Here is a 22,514-nt window from a genome sequence, read left to right as displayed (position 1 = left end):
TAAATAAAATAAAATAAAATATTAAAAAAAGAACTAAAACTTAAATAATGGACAAATAAAAGGAAGTACAACTTTAAACAGGGAGTTTAAAGCAAATGGCTTCTCCCAAGAGTCAGAAACATTAAATAAGTGGAAGAAAATTTAGATAAACTCATTGGTGATTAATTCATAATGGGCCATTCGGAAAGCTAAGGTTATTTTGAGTTATATGAGGTTTCTTGAAGATGGCATCTAACTTGCCTTCTAATACCTAGACACTATAATTCTAAGATTTAGAGAAAGGAGAAACCTTTGAGATATTCTAACCCAACCCCTTCATTTAACAGATGAAGAAACTAGGATAATGACATTGTATTCGTAGTTATACATGTAGGGCGTGGCAAAGCCATGATTCAAAACCAGTTCTTCAGAGTCCAAATCTAGGTCTTTTCCCATTACCAAACTGAGGCTATGCAACAGAGAGGGAAAATATGTTGGATTCAAAGTCAGAGGTCCTGGGTTCAATTTCCAGCTCTTCTATTTACTGCCTCTGTAATGTTGGGTAAGTTATATAACTCCTCGACACCTTAGTTCCCTATCTGTAAAATGATAGAAGGTGGACTCAAAGTTCCCTTCCAGTTCAAAATCTATGTTCTTATGACTTTATGTATCTCTCTATTGGTATAACCTTCAGATATTGACTTTTGACATTTTTGAACCATGGGCCTGACCTAGCATTACTTCTCTTTTGTTATGTTATTAATCTCGCATCTGGTCCTTGGAAATGCTTCTAATTGGTAAATTGACTGCACAGTAGTTAACAGTTAAAGGGGTATTTCCAGTTACTTTGGATAAAGGACACCACCCCAGAAAACATTACATATATCCTGCTCTTCTACAAAAATACTAATCCAAGTTACCTTTGTTTTTCCCTGCCAAGGATTTGGAAATCATCTTTGTGTCCTATTTACACATTTACTGGAATAATGTTACCTTTTGTACCCAAGTACTTAGAAGACCCTAGAACAGAAAAACAGGTAATGAAAATCTCCTTGTCTTTCTCTTCCTAGGATTATTACCTCCAACCTCAAATTGAGGCTATATTTCATGTTTTGTTTTATTTTGTTTTTCTATTTCTGGACATGTTTAGCAATCAAGAAAAGGAGGATTATAGAGAGGCCAAAAAAATGTTGCTTATCTTCATTTGAGTTGTTGCCATCTTTCCTTTCCCAGAAGGTCCGGGAAAAGAGCCAAGAGAACCAAGGGTCAAAGAACTTGGGCATTGTGGTGATGGTCATCCTTTCCTCCTAAGCCAAGACCAGAGAACCGGGGAAGTTGCCACCTCAGAACAATGAGTTCTCATTTATTTCTGAATTAGATTGGGCATTGGGGAGCAGAACTGTCTTCGAGAGTTGGTCATTTACATTTGGACTACCAGAAGAAATAACAAGTGAATTCCTGAATAATGCTGTTTTCTGCCTCCTTGGCAATACCACAATAGTTCAAGTTCTAACATTTCATATCTATCCAAAATAGTAATTAAATCTATATGATTCTCAATCACAGGTTCTGAAATCTTGTAAATATAATTGAATTCCATTTATAGTGAGGAAAGTGTCTTGGATGAAGTAATAGTAGTGCCAGGAGATGGAAGAGTGCCAGAAAGGGAAATGGAAACTCTCAAGATAAGATGGCCCTAATTTTTCTTTCTTATTGCTCTCTTTTGCCCTGCTCAACAGAAACTCTAGAGAACAATAGCTAACATTTATATTTGACTTTAATATTTGCAAAACAATTTTTATATGTTATTTCATTTGACCCTCACAACCACCCTGTGAAGTAGGTGCTGCTACTATCTTCATTTTACTCATGAGGAACCTGAAGCTGATAGAAATTAAGGAATTTGTTCATTCATAGGCATATGGCTAGTAGGTGACTAAGGCAGGATTCAACCTCAGATCGCTCTGACTTCAAGTCCAACACTTAATCTGTGTCACCACTCAGTCGCCTTGGTTGTCCTTCACTATTACTGTTAATAAGAAGCAAGTGGCCAGAAGGATACCAAGAATTGTCCACAATTCAAAAAGCTCTCCAAAATAGCCACCAACTGGCATTCATATATGTTTTAAAAATTGTATCTTTTAAATTGTAAATATCCTGTGCCAGAGTTAATCCTTTTGGTCACTTTTTGCCAAATTTCTTTAATCATATTTCCTAAATATATGAGAATTTTAGAAAATAATTTTGCTAAAGATGGGATAAAGGTGGGAAACAGACATGAGAAAGGTCTCATGGGGAAGAAGAGGGAATTTTTATGTGTTTATTTAAAATGTAAATGCAAAATAATTTTAAATAGGAAAAGAAAGAAAAAGACAAAACAAAAAACAAAATTTTTTTCATGTTCCCAGCAGAACATGAGGGAGGATTCAAAATATATAACAATAAATTTCTATTTGAAGAATATATATATAATAATAGAAGATAATTGCATTCAGAATTGTTCATCTTTTCTTTACTTCCTTGCATTTTCTTTTGTTCTGTGCTGTGCTTTTAAATTTTGTTTTTTCCCCTTTCTTCCTTTTTACCTCCCCCACGCAGCTATAGTTAAGCACAGATATATTTATGTATACATATATATACACACATATGTATACATATATACACATACACACAGCTATGTACAAGATACACACATACACAATTATATATACACATAGATCTAAAATTATATTAATATGGCTGGCATATAATAAATAATTCTCTTTTGATTGAATCTTTTTAAAAAATTTGACTGTCTGAGATCAGTGATTAGAGGTAGGTAATTTTGGAGTAGGAGCTCCTTCCAGGAAGATTAAAAAATAAAAAAAATCAGAATGGGAGTACCAAATGACTGGTAGGGAAAGAAAAATCGGGCCATGGAAGATTGAGAAAGTAAGATAAGAAGGATCCAGTTCCTCTTATTTTGTGATTTTGCCTAGAATCTTGATGAGCACTGTTAATTATCCATTAAGTCATTACCATCTTGCTGTGCCTAAGGCCTTTGAATCGTATTTGAAGCAAGGTAATGTGTGAGTTAAAATACGGGTCACACTCTATAAAGATATTCTTTGAATCAGTGTAACTCAAACCCAGAAAATTTACTGTGGACTCCTAGAGTAACAGGATTAAAGAATACCAAGGATCTGAGATTTAGTTCCATGCCTAGTGAATTTCTTTACTAGCTTGCCCAGATTCAAGAGGCCCTCAGGGAGTTATAATCAATCCCTCTTCAGCATCCATGCAGCAGAAATCATTGCTAGGAAAGACTGCTTCACTAATGGTGATCCTCTATGATAAGTGAATCTTATCTTAAACCCCTGTTAGAGTTTATTCAACATCAGCCCATAGCCATAGGAAGTAATACAGCTCAGAAACAGAGTCTAAGTTAGATGAACTTTCCTGCATAGCTTTCTTTCAAAGTATACCATCCTTTTTTGAACTCTAATAGTGAGAGAAAATAGGGCCTTCTTCTTTTAAAAAGATGAAGCGTGAGAAGTTGTTTAGAATATCAGGGACCTTTAGTAGGTGCTGAAACAGCTCCATGTTTTCAGGAGTTGGGCAGTATGGGCTGATTGGGTATAAATGCCATTTTAGTTCAGATTGGCAATCTGGAAGTACATCAAGAATTTAAATCAGTCAAAACGTTTTTATTAAGTGCTAACTACATACTAGGCTCTAGATGTCCTGGGATACCTTTGAAAGACTAGATTAAGTTCAAATCCACTTTGACAGGCAGCAAATTCAATTTAACAATTATTTATTAAACACCTATTATGTGCAGTGTACTATACTTGATGGTGAGGGAACAAAGATGAAACAACATATAATCATAGTCCTTAAGGAGTATACTATCCAGTTGGGAGATATAATAATTATTCATTTGTGCAGACAATGGACAGGATATCCAATATAGCACAAAAGGGAGTACTATCTGTTAAAGTTGGGAAAAGGCTCTGAATGACAGATGAAAGTATTTACATTTTGTTCGTTAAGCAGGAAGAATAATAGAATAGGATGATCATCCCCATATTTATTGCTTCCCCCTGATCCTGACCCTTTGTGAGCTGAGTAGGTTCCTTAAATGGTTAAAGTCTTCACAGTTTGAAGGAATAGGAGACAGTATCTATGTAGATAAAGATCTAGAAGGAAAGGAAAACAGAACTTATTAAGTATCTACTATGTGCCAGGTATAAGGCTAAGTGCTTTACAATTACTATCTCACTTGATTTGCACAACTCTTTGAGGTAGATGCTATTATTCTTTCCATTTTACAGTTGAGGAAACTGAGGCATAAGACATGAAGTGACTTGCCCAGTGTCACAAGCTAAGTATCTGAGGCTAGATTTGAACTTGGATCTTTTTGACTTTAGACCCCATATTCTATCAGTCGTGCTACCTAACGGCCATTAGGCTGAGAAGTGTCATTCAATGAAGTCAAAGTTGGTAGCTAAAATTCCATGTCTTTCAATTTTGAGCCTGGTTAACTGGAAAAATTCTGTCACTATCAATAGACATAGAAACATTTAAAATAAAGGACATGTTTTGGATGATGGTGATAATAATCAGTTCAGTTTTGGATACATTAAGTTAGCAGTATGTCACCATATAGTTTTGCATTAGATGTTAGTCAGTTGAACCTCAAGCAAGTAGTTGAGGCATAAATTTTGTAGCAGTTTATACAGAGGTGATAGATAATTGAAATTATATTGGAATAGATAAGGTTGCCAAGTGGAAGAATGTAGTGAAAAAAGAAGAGAACTAGAGTGTTAGAGAATGCCCACATAGGAGTAAGAGAAGAAAGAATAGAAAAGGAGGGTCCAAAGAGATTAAGAGATGAACCCAACTGGGTGGTTTCATGGATTTCAAGAGAGGAGAGAATAGTGTCGAAACCTATTGAGAAATAATGAAGAAAATGAGGACATAAAAAGAATTTGAGGGTAAAGAGATGAAAGTTGATGACTTTGGAAACATCGGATTTAAGAGACTGGGAAGGGAGGAAACCATTTCAAGAGGTTGAGAAGTTACTGAATTGTGGGGGAAATGACGGCAATCAATGGAGTTTGGTAGTGAAGAAAGGATAGAAAAACTAGGAGGGAAAAGAAAGAAAAATAGGAAGATAGTTTTAAAGAACAGGAAGATCAAAGAAAATTTACAGAAAATTTTTTTTGATGAAGAAGTCTGAATATGATGACAAGTTGAAAGGAAGAAGCAAATAAAGAAGAAACCAATAAAGAGTTTGAAGAAAAAAGAGGGAGTGGAAATGTTTAACAGAACAAAGCACCAGAGGGAATAAGAGTGAATAGGGATTAAGAGCACTCTTGGAGGGTTGATCTTGATAAGGAGGAAGTCCACATTATCCTTGGGAAACAAGAGGGAAGGGAAAGGCAAATTTTATGTGTACAGATTAGAGACTGCAGTTCACTTTGGATAGATAGAATCTTTTCTGTAAAGTAGGAGATTAGGTCATTTAATGAGAAAGCAGAGGGAAGATGGAAGGTAGATTTAGGAATTTGAGTTAAAGAGGTTTGGAATAGTTATTAATAGATTTAATAAGTCAATAAAAATTAATAAAAGGATTATCCAGATGAAATTAAGTCCAAATTTCTGATTAATGATGGGCTTTGTCAAAAAATACTCCCTGTCCCAGAAGAGGGAACAGAGAAGGTAGATGATGGGAGTTGTTGAATAGATTTGACATTTAGTAGGGCAGAAGTACTAGGAAAAGAGATCAAGATATCCAACAGATCTCTGGCTCTCTTGCATCTTCCCCTTTCTATAAATTAAGCAGAATATTTAAGGTAAAATTCATAATTATTCCTTGTATCTGAAAATCATCTGGTTATTTTGGACCTCCCAGGATAGTTCTTAATTGAACCAACATCATCTTACTCTAGTTATATTTTCCTTTCCAGGGAAGAAAACTTGAACCAGGTATGAAGAAGGCTTCAAAAGTATATGAAGGCCCTGACACTTGTATATAGTAACTGGATTCACTAGCTATTTTTATGACTTTTTAAAATTTTTTGTCAGCTAAGTAGTACAACAATAGATAGAATACAGAAAGATCTGAGTTCAAATAAAGCCTCAGATACTAACAGTGTAACTCTACGCAAGTCATTTAATCCATGTACCTCCATTTCTTCTTCTGTAAAATGAGAATAGTAATAGCAGCTGGATAGTGCAGTGGATAGAATACCGGACCTAGAGGCAGAAAGACTCATCTTCCTGAGTTCAAATCTGGCCTCAGGTACTTACTAGCTGTGTGATCCTGGGCAAGTCACTTAACCCCATTTGCTTCAGCCCCTGATTTGTTAAATAAATTGGAGAAGAAAATGTTAAGAGAACCCTAAAGAGGTTCACAAAGAGCTGGATGTGACTGAAATGCCTGCATTTCAGGATTATTGTGAATTATGATCAAAGGAGGTAATTGTGAAGCACTTAGCACAGTTCCTGACACATGGACTTTAAAAATGTTGTACTAAAACATCTTTGTTCTCAATGGTAGTTCATGGGGAGTAGAACACAAAAGAGAATAGAGATGAGGAAAAGTACTACTTACCAGAGACTCCTCCTGATACATAAACAGCCATTGCAACAGCCACTGCAAAACCAACATTTATGGTTACAATTCCACCTGCAACCCCTCGACTAAGGACGGCTTGGGCTACAGAGCCACATCCAAGGACCTGAAGAGGAAAAAAAAAAAAAAGCAGATAAATTAGATTGATTATGTCAGAGTAAAAGGCAAGGGAAATATACATTAAAATATATTTGTAATAACATTTTTATAGTAGTAATATGCCTGAAACAAAGTGACGTACCAATTGATTGGGGAATAGGTAAACAAGTTTTGATAAGGGAATGTAATGGACTATTATTATGCTTATAAGAAACGAAGTATAGGAAAAAAGTTAGAAAGACTTGTATGAATTGATACAAATTAAGGGAGGCAGAACCAGGAAAATAGTATATATGATCATTGTAACAGTGTAAGACAATAAAAACTGAACAAAGTATAGTTATAATAACCATCCTGGCTACAAAAAAGGAGAAGATAATGCACCTCTCTCTTTTCTTTGCAGAGATGGGAGACTCTAGATATGGGATATTGCATGTATCATGGGACATGGTTGATATGTTGCTTAGTTTTAGTAAATGCTTTTTTATGACTTTTTAATTCTTTATTTTAAAAAAATGACTAGGTAAAAGAATAGAGGGGAATATAGTGGGAAACAAAGAGAAAGAACTGACAGATATATAGAATAGTTTTATACATATACATTTGTTTAGATATACACTTGTGTCTAATGTTAGCCACCTTGGGGAGATGAGTAGGAAGGGAAGAAAAAAGGGGGAAAAAAGAAAGGTGCATGATAACTTTATTATATACTTTAAAAAGAATAGCAAATTATACATAATAGATTTGCAATTTCAGGTACAATCATCTTTTTTTCCTATTCTATTCTATTCTGTAAATATTTGTTTTATTTCTGAAATTCAGAATAAAATAAAATGTTTAAAAAGAAAATGAAGGTGATGCAAAAAGAAAACAGGTGAATAACTTTTTTAAAGACAGACACTGCCCTTGTACTCCTCAAATTGTTGTTCATTGGTTTCAGTCACATCCAACTCTTCATGACTCCTTTTGGGTTTTTTTTTGGCAAAGATAATGGAGCGTTTTGCCATTTCCTTCTTCAGCTCATTTTACAGAGAAGAAAACTGAGGCAAGCAGGGTTAAGTGATTTGTCTGGGATCACACAACTAGCAAGCATCTAAGCTGGATTTGAATTCAAGAAGATGAGTCTTCCTAGCTGTAGACATGGCAGTCTATTCATTGTGACCCCTAGCTGTCTACTCTTGCAAAATAAACCAGTTCAGACAAATCAAAAATTCAGACACTGCTGAGTTTTGGGAATCTAAAAAAAAGGCAGAAACTTCCTGTCCTTTCCTTCGGAGAATACAGTCAGGCGAGACTTACATGAATTGATGCTAAGTGAAATGAGCAGAACAAGGAGATCATTATATATCTCAATAACGATACTGTTTGAGGATGTATTCTGATGGAAGTGGATCTCTTCGATAAAGAGAGCTAATTCAGCTTCAATTGATCAAGGATGGACGGAAGCAACTACACCCAAAGAAAGCACACTGGGAAATGAATATAAACTGCTTGCATTTTTGTTTTTCTTCCGGGTTATTTATACCTTCTGAATCCAATTCTCCCTGTGCAACAGAAAACTGTTCGGTTCTGCACACATATATTGTGTCTAGGATACACTGTAACCTTTCAACATGTGAAGGATTGCTTGCCATCTGGGGGAGTGGGTGGAGGGAGGGAGGGGAAAAATCGGAACAGAAGTGAGTGCAAGGAATAATGCTGTAAAAATTACCCTGGCATGGGTTCTGTCAATAAAAACTTATTTAAAAAAAAAAAAAAAGGAGAATACAATCAGGCAACCTTAAACATATAAGGTAAGTTGGAAGTAATCCAGAAGTTCTTTCAGGAAAACAACTATTACATAGAGATACCAATACAGTTGTATAAAGAAAGGCACAGAAAACTATCCATGTGCATCTTTAACTGGTAGAGAATGACAAGTTATTGTCCAGCAAATGTTATCAGGAAGAAATGAACATGATGTCAGCAGACAAATGTGGATGATAGAAGAGAAGCAATTGAATAGGGAAGAATGGGGAAAGTCCACATGGATACCTTGGCTTGAGAGACACTAATTAAAAGCTGGAGTATAATGGAAGAGAGTGTGAGTCAGTTTGTCCTGGCAGATCAGGAAAATGAAGGAGTATGAAGACAACCTAGTTTAGGGATTTAAAAAGAGGTGGAGTTCTGTCTGTCCCAAGACTTCCTCCTAATTGACAAAGAGCCAAAATGTTTATTTTGATAAAGTGTGATTTACTTTTTACAGAGTGACTTCTCCTAGAAATGTCTTTCATTCTGAGTTAGTGACATTTCCTAATTTAAAGGATTATAGGGAGTAGAGCCATTCTCCCTACAACATCACTCAATTTTTTTTCTTTTTATTTTAACTTAAATCTTTGGTTTTTACCAGTGTAGAGCTCCCAGAATCATTTCCTGTACCCGTGGAGACCTGTACCCTGTGGTCTTAAGAGAGTTGCCCACAGACACTGAGATGGTAACTAACTTGTCCAGGGATACATAGCTAGTATATATATTAGAAAGATTGAAATTCAGTAATGATTCTCCTTTCCTGTTCCTTAGCATGACCTTATCACATCTCTGACAAGAAAGGAAGTTGCAGCAAGGCGAATGTAAAGAAATTTTGACTTTCTATATTTCCAATGGTCACTATATATAGTAACTCCAAATGTTCATAGGGATTATTTGTGTCTGAACTGTGGCAAAGCATTCTGAGCTTGTATTGGTCTGATCAGTCACAGTTGGACACACTATAAATTAATTTTCACATAGTGATGTCATTTTGATCCTCTTTTAGTATGAAGGACAACAGTCAACCAACCAACCAACTTACTTTGCATCAAATTATGTCCTTTTGTTTTGTAGTTTTTCCTTTGTATGTCTATTGGGACCCCCATTAAAGCTCTGCACACAACAACTCAATAGATATCTATCTATTCTTAGAATGTTTAACATAATAATCAGTGTGCGGTAACATCAAATTGATGATGAATATTTTGGAGCACAGAATCAAGATTGAAAATGACTTAGAAAGATTGGAAAAATAGAAACTTCCAAAACATCCATTAAAGAAGAAGGAAATTAAGAATATTTAATCACAGAAAAACAAGATTAAAGAGAACAGCTTAGACTTACAGAATCTAAGAGCTGAATCGAGAAATTATGTAGTTTTTCTCATTGCCACAGTATGACTGCAACAATTTGAATAAAATGAATCCTAAAATGAAGCCAATACTGAGTAATTGTTCTAGCCAGTCTGTTCCAGAGAAGACTGTATTACTCCTTTTAGTAAAGAAATGGGGCACTATGTTTAAGGAGTTACATGTACTGTCAGTCTCTGGGTTACTTGGTTTTACTCATTGTTTTATTTTTCATTTGTTACCAAAGAAAACTGATTTTTAAGAGGAAGAAAGTCGAGTGGAAAATATCCAAAAATGACTGCAAGATAAAAACCAAAGACATCAACAAAACTCAGAAAAGTATCTGTAAAGAGCTCATGGCCATAAATCATCCTTCGTTTCTTTCAAAGTCCAACACAAATAAATAAGCTTAAATTGTAGTGTGAGAGATGAAATTAAAATAATTTTCTGACAGTGGTGATTGCTAAATAAGTCAGTAAGGTATAGCTTTCTTTAAATACCTTAGATGTATTATATTTGGAGCAGGAAGGAAACTTAGGAACCATTTTGTCCATCTCCCTCATTTGATAACCAAATTTGATAACCAAAAGGGTTAACTGACTTGCCAAAGGTCACACCACAGATCTAGGCATCAAATTCAAGTCCTTAGATTCCAAATAAATCTTGTGCTCTGTACCTTCCTGTTTTTCTCTCTGAGGATCTTTAAACATTAGGAAAAGTTTAGATAGACAGACAGATAGATAGATAGATAGATAGAGAGAGATGTGGGTATATACAAATAAATAGATATAGTTATTTATATATATATATATATCTATATATATTCATTTGGGGTACTGCCTTTGGAGAGGCATACAGTTTAATCTTCATAATCACATGGCTAGCTTCAAATTTAGACATAAATTTAACTGCCTTGTCTCTAAAGAACTGAAAACAAAATTGCACTTTTCAGGTAGACTCCTGGATCAATTTCTGGAGGACTGGCTTTTATTTTTTTAGAATCCTTAGCTATTGCAATAACTCAAAACTAAAACTATGCTTTTGGTTAAATCTAGCTCAATCCTCAGGACATAAGTTCTAAACTCACTAGCAATTTGTCATTATTTCCTTGAAAAAGAAGATACAAAAAAATGATTGGTCAGAGGAATGGGATAAAGAAGTAGGGCTGCATTATAATAAGAATTGCAGAATATGAAAGGTTCTCAGAGAGGACCTATGCCTCATTTTACAGATGAGGCAACTAAAACCCAATATAGTTAAATGACTTATCTAACATCATATAGATAGTAAGTATCAGTTGGGATTTGAACCCATGTCCTTTGACTCCAAATACTATCGCTTCCAGTAAAAGACTATATATTCCCTTAAAGATAACCCTGACCTGGACAAACCAGTAATAGGTCATGAAATAATAATATACAAAAGATCTATGATATCATTAGTATAGAACTCCCATTGGGGGAGCATTTTCTGGCTTTTATCGTTTCTAATGCATGTGCACTAGAGAGCTTTAAATCATTTTATTAGTCAAACAAGGTCTTTGCTCAGTCGAATTTCATTGTGATTAATGATGCCCTCAGAAATTCTAGATGCTAAAATGTCTTTTATCCTTTACAGGGAAAGGCAAGCCACATGGGTAGCAGCTGAGAAGAAATAAGAAGAGAGTTAAATTCTGTCCTAATCAGACATCACCACTGTGTAGGGTAGAATATTGCAGAATATTGAGATTTTTCCAAAGCCCTACTAAGGTGTAAATTTTTAATTGCAGTCCTGAAAATAATTGTGTTCCCCTAAAGTTCAAATTTCCTTTTTCTTTTCCTATCTGATTTTCTTCCTTTTTTTTTTTTTTACCATAGGGGTATCCATTCTATTAGGGAGGTAGACCTTGAACATGTTTGTGGATGGTGTTGAAATTGGTGGTTCAGCCCTTTCTTTGAATGTTCAGAACTCTACTCCCCCCATTTTGTTACTCAACTAGAAGACGATAGGATTGGCTCTTAAAGGGATCATGTCTCCTCTACAGAAAAGAGGACAGGACTTGGAGTTAGAAGAGATGTGGATTTGGACCTCACTTCCAATAGTACCTGGCTATGTATCCATCGACTGAGTCTTACTTTGCTCACTTATAAAATAGTAGTAATCAGCTTACAAGGTGATTACAAAGTTCCAAATGAGATAATTCGTGAAAGGATTTTTTGTTTTTACAAAGTTTAAACTATTTATAACCACCATTGTGTTAGTTTGTTGACCAGAACTCCACACTACTGATCTTTCTTTAGGAGACAGTTTGGTGAAGTTTAAAAAAAAAAGTGTTGGATTTTGAAGTCAAAGGACATGAGTTCAAATTCCAGCTCTGCTATGACTGACTGACTTCCTATGTGATTCTGAATCTCTCTAGTCTTCAGTTTCCCCCTTTTAGCTCTATGTTATAGTTTTCTACCTGTTTGGAAATGTTCCAAAGGACATGAAGTATAAGTTCCCTTGAGGTTATGCTGTGCCCATCCACTTACCTCTGCCTTTTCACAGAATGCCTTTTCTCTGCCTTTTTACCTCTTCAAGTTCAACAAAAACCCAGACTAAGAGTTTCTTCCTCCATCAAGCTTTCACTGAATGTTCTGGCCCTTATTGGTCTCTCACTTCTCTCAACTTCCTTGTACTTTATGCTTTTTTCTCATCCCTGTCAAGGTTTGACCAAAAGACAAATGGGCCTAAAAGAGGTAGGAAGTATTAGGTAAAAATGAAAATTTCTCAACAGTAATTATTTCAAAAAGTTTACACATTTTGCCTTTGTTCAGCCACTTTTCAGTTGCATTTGACTCTTTGTGACCTCATATGGGGTATTTTTTTGTTGGTGCTTTACCCACCATTATTGATACCCACTATAACCTGACCTCGAGGTTAAATAGACTAGTGGGAAGAATTTCTAAGGAGGAAGTTTGAGTTGTACTAGGATGCCTCCATTATGCTTCTCAGATCCAGAAATTTAGGGAATGCTGGGCAAATGTCCATTTTGAAAATCTTTTTCTATTATGTTTTTGTCTTCAGTGACCCTGTGGTCAAGGCCAAAAGTGGGGTTATACTATGATTATATGTAAACTCTTCAGGTCATCCTGAAGGCAAGTATAAAGGCAGCAAATATATCTGGATGTAGATTGTTCTTATGGTAACTGATAGGTACCTTTACTTTAAAATTTGCAAACACTTTGGACCTTTTATAAAGGAGTTCTTAACCTGGGGTTTGTGAATTTTTGAAAAAATAATCTAATAATTGTATTTAAATGTCACTTTTTGCATATTAAAACATTATTCTGAAGTGCCTGTGAGCCTCACCAGACTGCCAAATACATCCATGAAACACAAAAAATGTTAAAAAACCTCTGTTTTATATTGAAGAGAATGTAGATTAATGGGATTGGGATTAAAAGGGAACAACATATATATTTGGAAGACTATAAAACTCTACCTGCAGAAAGAAACAAGAAAGTAAGAGGACAGGGGAAAGGATAAGGGAGGGATTCTTGTGAGGGTAGGCTAAATAATAGAAGGGCAAGGTAGAAAGTAGAAGTAAAGCAGAAAAGAGAAGAGGAATAGAAAATAAGAGACATAAACATAAAGATCAGGAGTAGAATTTATTAGGTTTTTTTAAAAAAAAAACCCAGATAGTAATCATGATCTCAGACAAAGTTAAAGCTAACACAGGTTTAATCAAAAGAGGAAAAATAAGCAAACTATGTCAGCCATATTAATCAGACAATTTAAAATAACTAGACAGTATAAGGTTGGAATATTGCTGTTGTGTAGAAAATGATGAGTTAGTGATTTAGAAAAACATACTGGACTTATGAAGAAAGATGCTTTCCACTTTTGGACAAACAGAAGACAAACAAAACATACCATAGTCTTTATATATTTACATACATATATATATATTTATCAATACATATAAACACATTTGTTTATATATGTATATGATTATAGAAATCTCTATATACTTTTGTATATGTGTATGTATATGTGTGAGGCTTAATTATAACCTGGGTGGGAGATGGGGGAGAAGAAAAGAAAAAATAAAGTAAAAATTGCACAGCAGAGAACAAAAGAAAATCTACAAGGAAGCAAAAAAAAGATGGACAGCTCTGAACACAATTACAGTATTCATTTTTAGGCTTTCTTGAAATGGAGATATATTGCTTTATATTTTGAATCCTTATGTTAGATGTGCCCATGGCAATTTGTTTTCTTAATTTAAATTTTAAATAAATAAAAAAATTTAAAATAAGCACACAAACCCTCTGTTATAGGAAGAGCTCAGTGTAAACTGTCAAAGATATATTTCTTGTGGGTTTAATGTCATTATTTCCCCTAAATCTAATATATATAAAATTTGAATGAAGCTTATAATTGATCTTTTTTTCTTTAAAAAGATATCATTTTGGGGATATGGATTATTTCAAACTAGATTGATGAGGTGGCTGATTGATGAGTAAGCAATATATCATTATTTTCCCATTTCTGATTCATAGCAGTAGGTAGAACTTGCCTATTTATCTTGAACTTTACCTGTTTTTAGATGTTTGTCCTCCATAACTTACTGAATTAACAAAAACAAGTCAAGAGGAGAAAGGTAGGGCCAGCCTGGCTCAGAAGATTTTTTCAAGCCTGGGATGGCATCTCAAGTACTGGTTGTTCTCTTAAATTGACCAAGAGCAAATCATATAAAGAGAGTGCAGAAAGTTTCCCTGTGGATAGGCAGAATAATTTTGTAGTACATGTCAATTTTTCTTTTTCTGTTCCATCTGAATGTCAAAGGCCTTTGACAACTATATTTTAGCTAGTAACTAGTTTAGTTGTAAACTCCTCAAAGTTAGGGATGACACCATGGTATTACTTAAAATGTCCAGCTAGTACAATTCTGGGCACATAGAGAGTAAAAAATATTTAGCATAATTGAAGGCTGGATAGTATACTCTGTTTTTTTTTTTTTTTTTCCCTATGGAATGTAAGGCTATTTCCTTATTGCTTCTAGTTCTATCCTTTGGAATCAAAGAAAACAAATCTAATACTATTTCTATGTGACGAGACCCAGATCAAGTGCTTTTTACTCTACTCTATGGTGATTTACTAGCCTATTCAAGTCTACAGGGATCTAGCCTTCCTCTGAACTAAAAGCACTAAAATACTTATTTTGCAATTAATCATCTAATACCTCAGTGGTATCTTTCGGACTGTTTACCTTGTAGACACAAAAATACTCTCCAGATATTGATACCTTGTTTACCCAGCAAGCTTATCAGCTACTTGAGAGGATGGCTTATATGTCCTGTACTTAGTATCATAGCTCTCTCACAGTAGCTACTTGATAGTGTCAGTTTAATTTGATAAATGAGAAGTTGCTTCTTCACTTTTTTATTTTTAATACATATTGCTTTATGGTTCAGTGCTTCTTTACTTATTAAAAATAAATTTTATTTATTTTTCAAGGCAATTGGGATTAATTTACTTCCCCAGTGTTGCACAGCTAATCAGTGTTGAATATCTGAGATTAGATTTGAATTCAGATCCTCTTGAAACCAGAATCAGTGCTTTATCCATTGTGCCATATAACTGCACCAGCTTCTTCACTTTTTGAAGGAATGTACCACAAAATTATTTGAAATTAAAAAAAAAATAATCCCTTAAACTAATCCTTTAGTACAAGGTCAGCAAACTGCAGCTAGTGGTCCAAATACAGACTATAGCCTGTATAGCCTTTGAGCTAAGAATGTTTTTACATTTTTTAAACCAAATTTTAATGTATTTTAAAATGTAGAAATCATTCTTAACTCAAGGGTGGCACAAAAGCGGATTTGTGGACCAGTACTTTCATGCGTTTCAAGTACCCCCAATCCAATCCAACCCAACCTAATTTAATCAAATCCAATTCAATCCCATCAACATTTATTGTTTATCCTTCCTTTTGGAAGAAGATCAGTGAAATTACTTGACTTGCATATGCATTGGATTTAAGTGGATCTGAATTGCACTAAATTGTCAGTCTCATTCTCTAGTCCAGAATGGCAAGACAAAGATCAAGACCAACTGGCAATGTCCTGGGATGCAGCGAGTCACCTTGGCAACTCTGATGCCGACCAAGCTCTAAGCCCTCCAAAGCACCTGTGTCAGAAAGAGTTGGAATCGGTTGTGACTGGAGCCGCTGGCTCCGGACTGCTCAGCATGGCTGAAGCTCATCAGAGAAGGTGCTGTGCTCTATGAGCAAAGCAGAATTGAAGGAGCTCAAAAAGAGCACGATGTGCAAATTTGGAGAATCCACCCCAAAGGTTCAGAGGGACTATTTTGGCAGAGCATCCCCAGCTCGTTCTGATCAGTCATGGTCGGGCACACTGTCACTTGACTATAACATAGTGATGTCAATTTGGGCGAGAACTGACTGACTTGGATTTAAGTGAGTCAGTCACACTCTCTCCCGGAGTCAGGGAAGGCCAGAGGCAAGACCAACGCCAGGACCACGGCGCATGACCTGGAATGCTGTGGGCGCCTGTGGTGCCGTCAATGCCTGACTGAGCTCCAAGCGCTCCGGGGCATCTGCTTCAGCTGCCTTCGTGGCTGCTGGAAAAAAAGTGTTTTCATCTGTCCATTCTACTGGGGAAGTCTCCGCGTGCTTGGGGTAGACACCCGCCAACTCCCCAACAAGTGAAGTTACTCCCATCCTGATTTAGCCCGTTCGCCGTGAAATTGTACTGGAATGCGGCCCCTGCACAGGACACCGCTTTTTGAGAGCTGGGGGGACAAACAGCCCTCACCTCAGAGGTATTAGTCCTCTCTGATGACGCGCCGGGTGTTGTGCTACCCTGGGAAGACAATAAAAAGACAGTTCTTGCCTCAAAGAGTTTTTTAATCTAAAGGGAGATCTAACACACCACAAAAGGGAGGCAGAAAGTTGGGAAAGACCAGAAAGTATCTTATTTTATGTAGTTGAAAGCAAAGCAGCTGACACAGAGTGGAGTGAGATATCTGTCCAAAAAAAGGTCTTGTTCCAGAGCCTCACAATGTGGAGGAAACCCTGGCAATAATATGCTAGTGGAGAGTAATCTCTGGCAGATGCTACCCAGATGGAAAGACTTGGAGGACAGTTCTCTCATCTGCTCTCCAAATAATCAATACGCCTCTAACTAGGAATTCTTTATCCCCGGGGGCAAAAAAAAAAAAAAAAAAAAAGACAAAGGAAAAGAGGTGGAATAGCTGGGAACAAGGGTTTGCCATGCAGCATAAGGCAGTAGAGGTTCAAGAGACACAAGCATGACTTCTCCAGACTGCTGTGGAGGAGGATGCCCCTCAGGTGTCAAGACCCCTAAAGTAGTTTTTACTTTGTCAAATATCATTGACAAAGTTTTTTCTCTTACTTTTCTGGGTGTTAAAGAATCTTTTGAAATGGACTAAATATTTTCATTTTTTATCCTGTTCTACCTCTTCTGGATCATTTCACCAAAGGATAAGATACTCTGTGGATTTGCACTTCTAAAATTAAAATATAAAATCCCCAATCATCAGTTCTCTATTCAGCCAGTAGACACAATTAGATCAAAATTGTTGACTGAGCCATTTACTAATATGGCAGACTAAGAACAGTAGATCCAGAATATTCCTTCCATAAACCTGGTGCACAAATAGATGTGAGAATGAGTATAAATATACATTATAGTGATGTGGCACACATGTAGGGAATGCATATCACCAAGGCAATGCCTCTAGCACTGGAGCCTTAATGTTTTTTCTCTCTTCAAGGAGTCATCATGTTGCTTCTGACTAGACACAGAATCTTTCCTGAATGGGTTCCTCAGTTTAGTTCTCATCTCAGGGTCTGCTTCCCTTCAATCTCAATTCCTAATTGTCAGAGCTAGCTCTCCCTTGAATCTATGGAGTTGACTCTTTTCTCAACTTCTAAACTTTGGTCTTTGAACTTGCTTTCTCTTTTTTGTCATTTATGTCTTAAGAATGCATGTCTCAGCTCCCTGCTGGATGCAATACCTCTTTCTGGGGGAATAGCCTTGCTTCAAAGTGTATACCTTTGCTCCAATTATAAACAAAGGGACAGAAGGAAAGATCCCACTCCACCAAGCTGCTCCTTATCTGTATTCTTTGCAGAGCTGGTGAGTTCAGTGTTCTAAGGGATGGTAAGGGGTTAATCATCCATCAATGAAGTTGACAGTCAATGGAGTTGACCACACCCATTGGAAAAACTTTTTTCTTCAGAAGGAGTCATAGGGAAAATATTCATCTTTATGTTTATGCGTGCATCTTTTTATTTCATTACCTGCTCCTCAATTTCTATGACTACAGTCATTGGCAGGTGGGAGGAGGCAGTGAGAATCTGTTGATGAGAGAATACCCTTTCATCCTACACACACACACACACACACACACACATACGCACACACACAGAGTGCACTATACATTTCATGTGATGAAACTGTTAAGAAATCTTGGAAGAAAGAAAAAATGCAATATGAGGGTAGAACAATTTGACATATCAGTCACTGTTTTTTTTTTTTTTTTCTTCTCCCTTCCTCTCTTTATCTATTGTTGATTTTTTTTTTCCTTTCAAATTGTTTTTTGGCATCTGTCCCTTCATTTATAATCTCACCATTGTATCCTAATCTAGGTGCTCAGTCCTTCACATTGGAACTAATTATATCAACCTAATAGCTAACCTTTTTAACCTCAGTTTTTCCCTAAATTGCATACTACTTCCAGATTAATTTTCCTAAAATACAATTTTCATCATGTCATTCCCTTACTCAAAAAAATTTAATAGTTCCCTATTTTCTGGAATATGATGTCTTTACAGATATTTGCACATGTGATTAGAATTTGCATTTATAATTCACAAATAGAATGCATATGCGATTAGAATTTAAGCCCTTTGAGAGCAGGGACAGTTTGATCCCTAATTCCTAGCACAGTAGATTTAAGATACAAAATATTTAATAAAGCTTCTTGATTGTACTTGCTTCCTCCTTCCTTTCTATCTTTCCAAATCCTATTTGTTCTTCACTGATTCGTTCAAATATCATCTATTTCATGAAACTTCTTTGCTTATTTTCTTCTCCTCTGATGTCTTAAGTCACTTATTATTTGTTATTACTCATGTTGTCAAGTAATCATACTCTGTTAGTAGTTTTCCATAAAGATACTATTCCGCTGTTCCAAGGAGGCATGAAGGTGATCCTGGGTTTTTGAATGTATATTCTAGCAGATTCTATCAAGCTGGAAAGGATTTGAACAGTAGGTACAAAACAGTAGGCTCTGTTGTTGCCCTGTGAGCAAAGTTCAGACCAACCTGGCTACAAGGTAATGAATTATTTTTTTTGGCCTGAACAACACTCTTACATCACCTAGCAAGTCCTCAAGAGTTCATTATCTGCATTGGTAAAGGATGATATTGTATTTGATTGAAGTATTAAATCTTCTTAATTACCTTTCCTCATGGGTAGGTGTTTTTTCTTGCCAGCTGTAGTAATTGTAAACTCCTCAAGGGCAACTACAAAGAACTCTCTGTGTCTCTGTGTGTGTGTGTGTGTGTGTGTGTGTGTGTGTGTGTGTGTGTGTGTGTGTGTAATTCCTCTGTATCCTCCACAAAAATCCCGTATTTTAAGTTGGAAAGTCAAAGGAATATTTACAATGCCATCCTAAAAGAAAAAAATGAGTCACAAAATATGTGGGAGGCGATGAGTAGGAAGGAAGAAATTTCAAAACAATCTGGATGTTGAGGATTTACCAGTTGTGACAGAACTAATTTGATAAATAATTCATAGAGAAAATGTGAAAAGGTTGAGATAAAGATCAGGTTCTATGTGAGGAATAATGTGATCATTTATTTTGTAATATGCTATAGCTTTAAAAGTATATAAACTCATGTGAAATGATTAATAACTCATCAAGTTTAAAAGGTGAGAATTTGGGGGAGAGAAGTGAGAAGGGTTCCAAATATGCAATTTCATTAGTGTAAAGAACTTCAATAATACAAATTGATAGCTGTTCTTCTGCAACTTGTAGGTGGAAAGCTGCTTGGGGCACCCAAGGTTTGACAGGAACCATATAGCAGGAGAAGGGTTTAAATACAATACAACATTCCTTCTTTTTCTAAGGCTAGTTCTCAGTCTGCTACCACATAATATTACTATATCTATTTTCAGATGCAAGTATCACTATATCTATTTTAGGGATGAGGTTAAGGACATCTAATAATGACCTCTGGGAACAAAGGTTTACAATTGATTTGAGAATGTTGAACGAATCAGCATGATGTGGTGGAAAGGGTTCTGGGTAAAAATCAAAAGACTTGGGTTGGAATCTTGGCTCTGCAACCCATGAATATAATGAATATAATGACATAAACTTGCTAGCCTTCAGTTTTCTCATCTGTGAATGGGGAGAAAAGATTCAGAAATGTATTTTGAAGATGATAGAGAGGCAAAGTGATGTAGTAAAAGGGGGTGTTGGATTTTATATAAGAACTAGTAAGTTTGTATCCTGACTTTGCCCATAGTACTTTTGTAAGCTTGATTAAGTCAAAATCTTTCTGGTTCTTCATGTCCTCATCTATAAAATTATGGTTAAATTGGATGACTCCTAACACCTCTTCTAGTTATACAGTAATAGAAAGTTTTAATATGTTTTAAAAAACTACTAGAGCTCACTCACCCCCAGAGTGATGTCTGTCATTGCCTTTAAGGTTTTGGGATAACTCTGTGAATAACTGTTCTCAACTCTAGATCACAAGCCCCTACTGATATGTTTTGCTTTTAACAATTAGTCAGTAGATGATATATAGATTTAATTGCACTATCGTGCAATAAGAAATGATGAATAAGCAGATTTCAGAAAACCCTGGAAAGACTTATGCAAACTGAAGCAAAATTATATGAGAACAGGAAAATATCTATACAAGTATCAGCAATGTGGTATGATGATCAACTATGATTGATTCAGCTCTTCTCAGAAACACATTAATATAAAACAAGTACAAAGGACTCATGAAGGAAAATGTTTATCATAACCAGATACATAACTGAAGTTCTCTGAATATCAAAAAGCATATTGTTTTCACTTTATTATTTGTTTTTTTATCTGTTTCTTCTTTTATAATTTTAATTACTATGGGAATATGTTTTTCATGATAGCCATATGTAAACCATATCAAACTGTGTACCATCTTCAGAAGAGGGGAGGGGAGAGAGGGAGAAAAATGTGGAGGTCAAAATCTTGTAAAAAATAATGCCAGAAATTTTCTTGACATGAAACTGAGGAGGCAAAAAGTACTATTTCTTAAAAACCAGCCACTAGACTTAGTTCTTTAGTAAAGGTATTTTCTCGAATGTCATAGTAAGAATAGTAATCATGAAGCATCCTTTGCCTTTACCCCCAATACCAGGAACATATTCTATCACAAATAAACAATCTGTGGTGGGGAAGGGTTGAACCAGTACACTTTCTGTAAGTCACATGTCCATAGATGGCAAGGCAACCCTCAATTCTAGAACAGTTGTTTTTCCATATTCTTTCTTTCCCTGTAAGGTCCTCATGAATTTTACTGTGGGCTATGGTGTTGATGGAAGAGTCACTTTGCTGCTTAACTTACTCTCTCATCATAGGATTTGGTGTCCAGTGGATGGCTGGAAAACCAAGTTGTTGCTAGCAGGTTGAGCGGTTCATTCAAGCATTGTGCTAGGTGCTTGGGGGGTCCGAATGCTTTGGATTGGAGCAGGACTACTGGTTTGCTGCTCTCAAGCTGGGTCGGGCAGGTTGCTCAGCTGATATCCTCTGTGTGTGTGTGTGTGTGTGTGTGTGTGTGTGTGTGACATGTCTGCTGGACACATCAAACCATTGGATGCGGCTGGTACTGTACTCTATTCAATGGGATGCTGCAGTATTCTTTCACTTAAGGTGAGGGCATTTAGTTTAGGTTCAGTAGAAGCTTCTTTCCTTTGATTCCTTCAAAACCTTCACTCTGAGATTGTTGTTACTTCAGGTAATGTGTTGGTAGATGTCTTACCTCTTTAGTTTCATAATCCTCCTCACAGTAAGGCATTCCATTTTTCATTAGGGTAATCGATTTAAATTCACTCAGTTATACCTATCTACTGGTTTGGTGATATTCTGTAAATAAGTGACTAGAGATTTTGTAAAAATGAATTCAGTTTGTGCCCTGGAGAGAAGTACAATCTCACTGACCTATTCATATAAATTGGTCTTGTACTTTCTCTACGGCAGGAATGTCCACTTAGCATATATTTCGATGTTTTTTTTTTTTTTTTTTTTTGCCTCTGAATACCTCCAAATCTCCAGCTTTGACTGAACAAAACATTCCCTCTTACATATAAATATGTATTTTTTCACCAGTAGTCCTGCTCCAATCCAAAGCATTCGGACCCCCCAAGCACCTAGCACAATGCTTGAATGAACCGCTCAACCTGCTAGCAACAACTTGGTTTTCCAGCCATCCACTGGACACCAAATCTTATGATGAGAGAGTAAGTTAAGCAGCAAAGTGAATTTTGTGAATTAATAGTCAAAATTAATAGTATATAACTACATACTTGCCCAGAATGCATTTTCTCTGGCTGACCTTCCTTGCCTGGAATTTTCTCCCTCCTACTGATTTCCTTGAAATCCCAACTAAA

At 35.9% G+C, this 22,514-nt stretch overlaps 1 protein-coding gene across 1 annotated transcript in view; it reads right to left on the bottom strand.

The window, feature by feature from the left end:
- The window catches only part of AQP9 (aquaporin 9), a 61,147-nt gene that overhangs the window by 14,447 nt on the left and 24,186 nt on the right, over positions 1 to 22,514 (bottom strand). Inside the window, exon 2 of the mRNA XM_051980729.1 lies at positions 6,578 to 6,704. Within this exon, the coding sequence (XP_051836689.1) occupies positions 6,578 to 6,704 (127 nt within the window). The remainder of the gene's footprint in view (positions 1 to 6,577; positions 6,705 to 22,514) is intronic.

This window comes from Antechinus flavipes, chromosome 2 (genome assembly GCF_016432865.1).
Source record: "Antechinus flavipes isolate AdamAnt ecotype Samford, QLD, Australia chromosome 2, AdamAnt_v2, whole genome shotgun sequence".
In the NCBI taxonomy this organism is placed as follows: domain Eukaryota; kingdom Metazoa; phylum Chordata; class Mammalia; order Dasyuromorphia; family Dasyuridae; genus Antechinus; species Antechinus flavipes.
This window is presented reverse-complemented; position numbering and strand designations above follow the sequence as displayed.